The 10,369-nt window shown below is 53.8% G+C and overlaps 1 protein-coding gene across 12 annotated transcripts in view; it reads left to right on the top strand.

Moving 5' to 3' along the window:
• The window catches only part of FAM178B (family with sequence similarity 178 member B), a 115,650-nt gene that overhangs the window by 85,462 nt on the left and 19,819 nt on the right, over positions 1 to 10,369 (top strand). For 10 of the 12 annotated variants that reach the window (XR_001885535.1, XM_017871832.1, XM_017871831.1 and 7 more), the window contains one exon: positions 2,782 to 2,869. Coding sequence is in view for 10 of the 12 variants with exons in the window: in XM_017871832.1 (XP_017727321.1) it covers positions 2,782 to 2,869 (88 nt within the window). In the remaining 2 variants the exon portion in view is untranslated. Of the gene's footprint in view, positions 1 to 2,781; positions 2,870 to 9,705; positions 9,754 to 9,792; positions 9,960 to 10,369 lie in introns of those variants that run through there. The other 2 variants (XM_017871840.1, XM_017871839.1) reach the window with 2 other exon arrangements.

Below are 10,369 nucleotides of genomic sequence, written 5' to 3'. Positions count from 1 at the left end.
TAAAATACATTAAATGTATATATAGTGTATATTTTGTATTTTTAGTAGAGACGAGGTTTCTTCATGTTGGTCAGGCTGGTCTTGAACTCCCAATCTCAGCTGATCCACCCACTTCGGCCTCCCAAAGTGCTGGGATTACAGACGTGAGCCACCGCACCCGGCTTAACCGGGCGTTTTATATTTTAATTTGCTAAATCTAGCAATCCTATCTTCCTTCCAGCTGAATCTTTTTTTTTCTTTTTCTTTTTTTTCGAGACGGAGTCTCGCTCTGTCACCCAGGCTGGAGTGCAGTGGTGTAATCTTGGCTCACCGCAACCTCCGCCTCCCAGGTTCAAGCAGTTCTCCTGCCTCAGCCTCCCAAGTAGCTGGGATTACAGGCACCCGCCACCATGCCCAGCTAATTTTTGTATTTTAGTAGAGATGGGGTTTCACCATGTTGGCCAAGCTGGTCTTGAACTCCTGACCTCAAATGATCCACCCACCTTGGCCTCCCGAAGTGTTGGGATTACAGGCATGAGCTACTGTGCCTGGCCTGAATTTTTTCTTAATTGTTTTATTGAACTACAATATACAAACAGAATAGAGCAAAGACAATTAAGTGTATGGTTCAGTGCATTTTCACAAGTCCAATGGTGTCCATGAAACCAGCACCCAGGTCAAGAAATGAAACATGATCAGAACCCGCCCCCCATCCCCACCCCAGGGTCACCAGGATCCAGCTTCCAACAGCTGAAGTTTGCCATTTGCATTCGTTTTTTTTAAGAGTTGGGGTCACCTGTAATCCCAGCACTTTGGGAGGCTGAGGTGAGTAGATCATGAGGTCAGGAGTTCAAGACCAGCCTGGCCAAGATGGTGAAACCTGTCTCTACTGAAAATACAAAAATTAGCCAGGCGTGATGGCGGGTGCCTGTAATCCCAGTTACTTGGGAGGCTGAGGCAGGAGAATCGTTTAAACCCAGGCATAAAAGAGTTGGGGTCTTGCTATGTTGCCCAAGGTAGCCACGAACTCCAAGGCTCAAGCAATCCTCCCACCTCAGCAGCCTGAGTAGCAGGGACTGCAGGCGTAGAGTACGGTAACTGGCATGCCCATGTTTGTACGTTACATAAATGAGACCATGTTGGCTGAGCACTGTGGCTCATGCCTGTAATTCCAGCACTTTGGGAGGCCAGGGCGAGTGGATCACCTGAAGTCAGGAGCTCGAGACCAGCCTGGCTGATGTGGCGAAACCCTGTCTCTACTTAAAATACAAAAAAAAAAAAAAAATTAGCCAGGCATGGTGGCGCGTGCGTGACTGTAGTCCCATCTACTTGGGAGACTGAGGCAGGAGAATCGCTTGAACCTGGGAGGCAGAGGTTACAGTGAGCCGAGATCATGCCATTGCACTCCAGCCTGGCAACAGAGCGAGACTCTGTCTCAAAAAACAACGACAAAAAAATGAGACCATGCAGATAAATTTTTCGTGCTTGGCTGCTTTCCTACCACACTGGAGGTCATTCATGTTGTAGGAGGTAGTTGTGGTTCATTCATAATCACAACCCCGCCACAGGACTGAGCCGTATGGATGCAGTCTGATCTGTCTGTCCACTGTGCTGTTGCTGCTGCTGCTAGCCTTCTACTGTCTCTCCTTTTTTGCACCTTTGTGCCTAGGAGTAGGATTGCTGGGCATGGGGTGGGCATCTACACGTCTTCAGTAGATCTTGCCAGTTTTCGGCAGTGGTGCACCCATCAGTATCCTGCCAGCTGTGTGAGCGCCCGTAACCCTGCCCAGTTACTGGCATGGCCCCCATTCGTGTTGGCTCTTCTAGGGTGCAGTGCTGCTGCTGCTTGTTCTGCTTTTTGAAAAATCCAAGAGTCTGCTGCTTTGCTGAGTCCTCTGACTTTCTTGACTCTTTCCTAAGAAAGTTTAAAAGCGCCCCGGGGTTTTAGGCCCTAGATTAGTGCCTCTGTGATCCCAGCCTCGCCGGAGCTTTGAGGAAACCATTCCTGCCTCAGTTCCCCTTCACCCACGGAGCCTCTCTGCATGCACAGCTGGACTGAGAGGTCCAGGGGCCAGGGGTTCCAGGCACAGCTCTCGGCGTTGTCAGGGCTCTGTCTCAGCCTCTTTGCCTCCCTGTGGCTTCCTCTTACTGGTTCTCCCTCTAGGAGGCAGGATGGTCACCAGCGGCTGTAGTGGCCACCCTGCTGGAAAGGCCCACACGCCTGCACTTTGCTGATAGTTCAGTCACAGCCCGAGGCCACCTCTCAGTGACTGGGTCAGGTGCCTGTCCTGGGAGCCTGGCAGGAGATGGATTTCCCAAAGGAAAGCCCAGGGGATACTGGGTGAAAAGAAAACCATGAAGTTTGGCCTCCGGAGGCCAAGTCAGTCACCCAGCCTCCCCCACCCTGCAGGGGTGGCGCCACAAAGGAAAGAAGAGGCAGAGGTGTATTGGAAAGCAGTTCAGCGCTCCTGCCTCTATGGATCCATAGATATGTATCAGCAGAGGGGATAAAAAACTAAGAAAAGCCCTGCCTGCTCTGTGGGCCTCTGAAATTACCAGGAACTTGAGTTGTTGTGTGGACTTATTTAACTTTCTGATCCTGAGCGTTTCATTCCTCCTAGAATACATAATAATGCTAGCAGCCAATGGAGAAAGCCCTTTGGGGTACCCCAGATGGACGGTGGGTACCCCAGATGGAGGGTGGCTCCCGCAAATTCCCCTCTCCATGGGTGTCCTGCCCGCTGCTCGGGCTCCCCGATTTCCAGCACACCCCCTCTCAAGCTGTCGCTTCTTCTCCCCCAGGCGGCTTCGAAGCCAACTCAGCCTTGTGGTCATTGCTCGAATGCTGGGCCAGCAGGAGACACTCCCTCTCTGGCAAGAGAAGACCCAGGTGAGTGTTTGCTTCAGGCCTGGGCAGGAAGGCCACGGCCTGCGGGCTCTGGAGCCTTTCCCCAAAGGCCAGGAACATCAGGCCCGAGACCTAAGCTGGATCTGAACTCTCCACTCATGTTCTTTCATCAAGACTTACCACTTGCGTGCCAGCCATGTGCTAGGCGGTGAGGACAGAACAGTGAGCTGAAAGCCTGTCTTTTCTTAAAATTGTAGTAAAGATTGGGTGTGGTGGCTCACGCCTATAATCCCAGCACTTTGGGAGGCTGAGGCGGGCAGGATCGCCTGAGATCAGGAGTTTGAGACCAGCCTGGCCAATATGGTGAAACCCTTGTCTCTACTAAAAATACAAAAACTAGCTGGGTGTGGTGGCGGGTACCTGTAATCTCAGCTACTCGGGAGGCTGAGGCAGCGAATTCCTTGAACCCAGGAGGCAGAGGTTGCAGTGAGCATTTAATTCAAATAAATGAATTAAATTCATTTATTTAATTTTTTTGTAATCATAACCATTCTTAAGCATAGTGTTTCAACCATTTCTAAGTGTACAATTCAGGGGCCTTAAGTGCATTCACACGGTTGTGCAGCCATCACCACCATCCATCTCCAGAACTCTTTCATCTTCCCAAACTGAAACCCTACACTTGTTAAACACAACCCCCCGACAATGTCCCCAGCCCGTTTTTTTGTTGTTATTTTTTGTAGTAAAGCATAAAAACAAATACTATTTGTAAAGATGAAAACAAATACTATTAAATTAAAACTACTCCCTCTGGTGTCCCCTCCTAGTCCCCAGTGTTAGGCATTGTTAGGGCAGCAAGGGCATTAAGAGGTCGGCCTTCTGAGCTGGGTGCGGTGGCTCATGCCTGTAATCCCAGCACTTTGGGAGGCCAAGGCTGGTGGATCACTTGAGGTCAGGAGTTCAAGACCAGCCTGGCCAACATGGTGAAACCCCGTCTCTACTAAAAATACAAAAAATTAGCCAGGCATGGTGGTGGGCACCTTTAATCCCAGCTACTCGGGAGGCTGAGGCAGGAGAACTGCTTGATCCTGGGAGGCAGAGGTTGTGGTGAGCCAAGATCACACCACTGCACTCCAGCCTGGGCAACAGGGCGAGACTCCGTCTCAAAAAAAAAAAAAAGAGTTCGGCCTTCGTGTCCTGTTCCTCTTCTCTCCAAAAAGCTCTGACTGCAGCCTCCTGACAGCTCAGAGGACATCACGAGGTGATGAAGGGGTCACTGGCAGCCCAAGCATGGATGGAAGGGAGGTTGAGCATGTCCGCACCTCCCCAGTGATCTTTCTGGAATCCTGGAAGAACAGCTGCTAGGTACAGCTGACCCTTCCAGCTCAGCCACACTAGGTGTACTCTGGCTAGAGGCTGTGCATCTCTAGCCACTCAGGCAGCATAATGCCTTGCCCAGAGGGCTGAGACAATGTTCCAGCATGTCCCAGGTGCTGTGACTGCAAGGAGGGAGTTCAGAGAAGTGACCGGTGGGGTTGGGTTGTCTGAGCGGCCTCGGCCTGGCTTGTGCCCCGGCTTTTGCCTCAGATGCCCCCTTTGCCTTGAACGCTTCCCCCAGGCCTTAGTCGGGCTGCAGCTTCTTGTCATTCTCACTCCAGCTGAAATGCCATCTCTGCAAGGGGCCTTCCTGACCACCCGACCCAGAGCGCCCCAGCACTGGCTTTCATCTTGTCCTAAGTCACTCCTGGGGCCACCCCTGATTTTCCTGTTTGTTCAGCATCTGTGTTTTCCACCCCTACCCCCAAGCAGAACGTAAGCCCCTGAAGAACAGGGAGCACATTGTTTCTGCCCCCTGCTGCCCCTCAGCACCTGGTGCCTGGCACACCCCGGGAAGGCAGTGCATGCTTGTGGAAGGGACGGGCACCCAGGTGGGTTGTCGGGGTGCGTGGGGAGAATGTGCCCCAGGCTGAGACCTTGGGAGGGGCAGTGAGGAGGTGACCGGCACTGAGGTCACTTCACAGATGGTCTCTGTGAGGAAGGAAGAACAGAGGGACGCAGCGGTGTGGCTGGGAACAACCAGCAGTTAGAGGCAGGGGGCGCCCGAGATGGGGTGCTTGGGAGGACTTTGGGACGCAGACTGAGGGACAGGTCCAGCACAGAGTGTAGGCCAGAGGGGGCGCAACACAGGTGGCCGGAGAGAGAGAATGCGAGCCAGTTCAAGGCTTGGCACTTTGCTTCGTTTTGTTTTTTGTTGGCCAGCAGCTGTGCATAGAGTGAGGAAAGCTTGGTGGGGCTGCCTTCCTGGTGGAGGTCAGAGTGGCAGTGGGGAAGTGTCATGGAGGAAGGGCTGACGGTTGTTGGGCCCAGGAGTTGGAGGCTACAGTGAGCTATAATCACACCACTGCACTGCAGCCTGGGCAACAGAGCCAGACACCTTCGCTAAAAAAAAGAAAAAAACGTGAGGATTAGGGGCGCGGGAGGCAGTGACTCACGCCTGTAATCTCAGCACTTTGAGAGGCTGAGGTGGGAAGATCACTTGAGCCCAGGAGTTCTTTACAAAAAGTAAAATAATTAGCTGGACATGGTGGCATGTGCCTCTAGTTCCAGCTACTTGGGGCAGGGATGCTGAGGTGGGAAGATGGCTTGAGCTCTGGAGGTCAAGGCTACAGTGAGCCATGATGGCTCCACTGCACTCCAGCCTGGGCGACAAAGCAAGACCCTGTTTTGTTTTGTTTTTTAAAAGAAAAAAGATACATGGAGTGGCGCTGCCTCCCCTTGAGAGATCCTGGCCCGGCAGGTCTCCCAGGCTCCCCAGGGGCCAGGGTCTTGCAGCCTGTCAGGGCCAAGCTAGGTCGAGCCCACTTGCTGTGTGTGCCCACCATGCACCCGTGTGTTTGTTAGACACTAGCTGAGCAACCTGAGTGCCAGGCTCTGTGCCAGGTACTGGCACTGGGGAGACAGCACCAGACGACCTCAGAAGAGAGGGGTGAGCAAGTCGGCCACGGCCGCGGTGACTAACTCTGCCCAGGCACAGTACGGCGGCTGCTGGAGAAGATGCCCTGAGCCAGGTCTTGGAGGCTGAGGCTGAGTCACTGCTTGTACTGCAAAAAGGAGAAAGGGAGTGAGATTCATGGCGACCGGAGGGATAGGAAGGACCGGCAGGGGCCTGCCCATGGCCTTCCTGGAGCTCCCTCCCTGTCTCCACTGCAAGCCCAGGGCTGCTCACAGCCTCCTCCCAGGTCTTCAGGCTGCCAGGCACTCCCCTTTCCAGTCTGGCCTGTCAGACCTTCCTGAAACACTCCTTCAAAGGGCCACCTCGTACCCACAGCCGCCCGCTCAGCCCACATGCCCCTTTCCCAACGTCTCCTCCACGGGGCTTACTAGTGCCGTGTGTTCTCTTTGGCCCTCCTCACAGGCCCTGCCTGCTCTCTGCAGACAGCTCTGGCTGTGTCTGGGTCTCTTCTTCCTTTCCACCTGTCACCCTCAACCCGCAATAGTGGCAGCTCCCATGTGCACAGCACAGCTGTGTCCTGGCTGCTGTCCTCGGCACTCGCCCCTCCTAGCAGCCCAAGGCCTTCAGACTTACTGTCATCCATATTTTACAGATAGCGAAACTTTCCAGGGTCACCCAACAGGGAAGTGGTACAGCTGGGATTTTATTTTTGAGGCAGGGTCTCACTTTCCCAGGCTGGAGTGAAGTGGTTTGATCACGACTCACTGCAGCCTCAACCTCCCTGGCTCAGTGGCCTTCCCACCTCAGCCTCCTGAGTAGCTGGGCCTATGGGTGTGTACCACCACACCTGGTGAATTTTTGTGTTTTTTATAGAGGCATGGTTTCACCATGTTGTCCAGGGTGGTCACAAACTCCTGGGCTCAAGCGATCCTCCTGCCTCAGCCTCCCAAGTGGTGAGATTACAGGCATGAGCCACCATACCCGGCCTAGAGCTGGGATTAAAGTCCTGTCCTTGACCACTGCAGGTCACCGCCTGAGCCTGTCCAGCTCTCTCCTTGCCTCTAGACATCCTGGACCACACCCGGTACTTCATGGTGAAGTGCCCTGCTGGGTCCTTGGGCTTTAGTCCCAGTTCACAGACAGGAGGACAAGGACCATCCCTCCTTTCCCTCATCAGTGCACAAGTGCTGGAGAAATCCTGTCAATTGATTCACTGTGAAAGGGGGCACAGGGGTTGAGAATTGACTGGTGTAAGAGCAGGGGACCTGGGGCTGGATCTGGGCACAGCAATTTGCAGGGCATTGCTGGGCAGGAGTCGCTGATGGCCAAGTTGCTGGGCTCTGTATCTCCCACAAGCTGCAACGGGGGTCCCATGGAGCAGGAGCAGAAGCACACGTTGGAGATCTGAACTTAAATGACAGGACTTACAGCATTGAGGTCACACAGGCAAGTGGAGGTTCAGTTAGCCAGAGCCTCAAGGCTACAGTGAGGGTTTTGACTTCTACGCAGAAGTGGGGAGCCCCTGCAAGGTTTTGGGCAGAGAAGCGACAAAATCTGATTTATAAAATATTTAAAAATTACTCTGGCTGCTGTGTTGAGAAGGGACTACTGGGAATGGAGAGGAAGCAGGTGATTGCAGTAATCCTGGCAAGAGATGGCAGTGGTTTGGCCTGGGGAAGTAGCAGTGTGGGCGGTGAGAAGTGGTCAGATTCTAGGTGCGTTTCCCCAGTAGAGACAGTGGGATGTGCAATGCAAGAGAACAGAGACAAGGACTCCAGGTCTGTGCAACAGGCGGGATGGAGACGCCCTTTGCCTACCCTAGGCAAGATGCAGGTGGAGCAGGTTTGGGGAGGAAATCAGGAGTTTGCTTCTTATCCTGGGGCACTTCTTGCAACACAGTAAACCTCTTTTCAAAGTATGTCTTCCAGTTTGGGGTTTGGGAAACATGGGCTTCAGGTGGCTCAAATCAAGGGGGATAAATGTTTGCATCTACTCAGAAAATGTTAGCTGCAGTCTCGACTGTTCATCTATTCATTTGTTCGTTCCTTTGACAAATACTAGACGTGTACCATGTGCCAGGCATGGTTCTAGGTTCTGGGGACTTTGCAGTGAAAAAACTGCCCTCAGAGAGCTTACATTCCAGGGAGGGAGGGGGAATAGGTGATAAAAAGCAAGTAAATTGCAAAGGGGCCAGGCGCTGAGACTCACTCCTGTAATCCCAGCGCTTTGGGAGGCCAAAGTGGGTGGATTACTTGAGGTCAGGAGTTTGAGACCAGCCTGGCCAACATGGTGAAACCCTGTCTCTACTAAAACTACAAAAATTAGCTGGGCATGGTGGTGGCCACCTGTAATCCCAGCTACTCAAGAGGCTGAGGCAGGAGAATTGCTTGAGCCCGGGAGGTGGAGGTTACAGAGAGCAGAGATTGCGCCACTGCACTCCAGCCTGGGCAACAGAGCAAGACTCTGTCTAGGTAGGTAGGTAGGTGGATGGATGGATGGATGGATGGACTGACGGATGGTAGATGGATGGATGGACGGACGGACGGACGGGAACTTGAGCAGGTGGGCCTTACTGAGAAGGTGGGTGTGGAGCAACAGCTGGAAGGGAGAGAGGGGCGGGTGCTGTGTCTGGTCAGAAGGCCCAGGCAGGACACCAGCTCCAGGGAGCCGCAGGCAGGTCATTGGGTCTTTGCAGACACTTAAGATCCTGGCTTCCTGTCCTAGGTGAGGAGGAAGCCAGAATTTGCACCCAGGAGCAACATGCTGTGTGGCCAGTTGCTTCTCCGGAAATCAGCTTCCACCACATCTTCTCTGCCTCTGAGAAGGCTGGTGAAGGCCTGTCTTCCTGAGGGATCCTTGCTTCTAGCTCTCGGTGTCTGCCCTAAGCGGCTGAGTGTTTGCAGAGCCAGCTGCCAGCATTGAGGTTGAGATAGGGAGGGTTCTGATCTGACCCATCCCCGCGGGTTCCCGCAAGGCCCAAACAAGCCCTTATTCTGGAGAGGGGTTTGTGTGTGGGAGAGAGACCGGCTGGAGCATCCAGAGATGGAAACAAAAGGGAATAAACCATCGGAAGGCACAACGGCGCAGGCAGATCGCAGGGGCAGCAGCTTGCTGTGCTGAGCACAGCCAAGCTGTTTTCATGAGTGAGAGGAAAAACACCAGAGCAAGCACGGCAAGAGTGCTGTCCCTGCGCCCCTGCCCAGCCCTACCCAGGCCTCCCGTAGCAGGGAGGGTCCCGGCCAGGCGAGGCCTGCCCGAAGGCCACACTGGGGGTGTGGACTGCAGAGCCTGACCCTGTGCTTGCACAGCTGTGAGCCCTGAGTGGGCAGGGCTGTTTTGGAAACTATCTTGACTTGTGAAGCCTGAGTAAGGCGGCACAGCTATGGTTTGGGTGAAGCCCCAGATGGTGCCTCTCTTTGCCCAGAACCTTCCTCTCCCCTCCCAAAGGGATCAGATGCCAGGCTGAGAAGCCCTGGCCGCCTTCCAGAAGCTGAGGCCCTGAGCCTGACTCCTAGCCCCCAGCCCCCAGCCCAGCTGCTCTTGTGGGCTGTCTCAGCCCATAACCGGCTGATGTGCTGAGCAGGTGGTGGGTGAGTCACCGGAGGAAGCCAGGTGTGCCAGCCAGGCTAGGCTCAAGAGGGGGGCTGGGCTGCAGGGCTCAAGCCCCTAGCCCAGGATCACCCTGCTCCTGTGCCATCTAAAGAGATGGTGCCTCTGAACTACCTTGGCTCTGTTCCCGCTTACTCCCCGCCCTGCCCCCAGGGCTGTTGTGGCCTCACAGAGGCCAAGGGCTGGGAGCCTGCCTGCCTCTGCTACAACGAGAATTAGCTTCAGGGCAGCTGGGCAGTCCTTGCTGGAGCTGGGCCCAGGCTACCCAAATCAAGTGCATACACTGGGCCAGAAGGAGTGGCTAACTGTGGACACCTGGACTTACGCGGGTCACGTTCCCTCCAGAGCTTGTTTGTTCAGAGAGGTTGGGCAGTTTATTCAAAAACTAAATGGGGGCTGGGGCGGCTAATAGATTAGGTGCCATAGTCAACCGAATGCAGCATGTGGGCCTTGTGGTGAATCTCCCTTCAAACAGAACAATGTTGGAGGATATTTTAGAGAGAGAGAAAACTGAACACAGGTGTTGGATGATGATAAGGAAGTCTCGGCGATTCTGTTAGGAAAGAAATGGTATTATGATTAGATTGGGGGGAAATCCTTGTATTTTCTGTAGGAGTTCTTTAATGGGTAAAATGGTATACAATGTATTTGCTTTAAAATCCCCTGGAAGGAAAAGAACGGGAAGGGGAGTGGAAGGTGGGGGCTGAAGACACAGGCCAGGCGGGATGAAGATGATGGTGGTCATCACTCAATGGTGATGGACTATGGTCTCTCCTCTTCATGGTGTTCCAAACCTCCACAGAGAAGAGTTCAACCAAAAGAGAGGGATGCAAGGGAGGGTGGGCCCACAGACACAGAGCGGCAGTGCAGGGTGGGTGGGGATGGGTGTGGGTGAGTGTGGGTGGGAGTCTATGGGGGGAAATAAGTGGGTGTGTGGGGTCTGTGTATGTGGGTTGGACAGCACTGGGCCTAGCCAGGGA

The sequence above is a fragment of the Rhinopithecus bieti genome, unplaced genomic scaffold, assembly GCF_001698545.2.
Source record: "Rhinopithecus bieti isolate Rb0 unplaced genomic scaffold, ASM169854v2 scaffold_6935, whole genome shotgun sequence".
Lineage (NCBI taxonomy): Eukaryota > Metazoa > Chordata > Mammalia > Primates > Cercopithecidae > Rhinopithecus > Rhinopithecus bieti.
The sequence above is the reverse complement of the archived record's forward strand: the minus strand, read 5'-3'. Positions and strand labels throughout refer to the sequence as shown.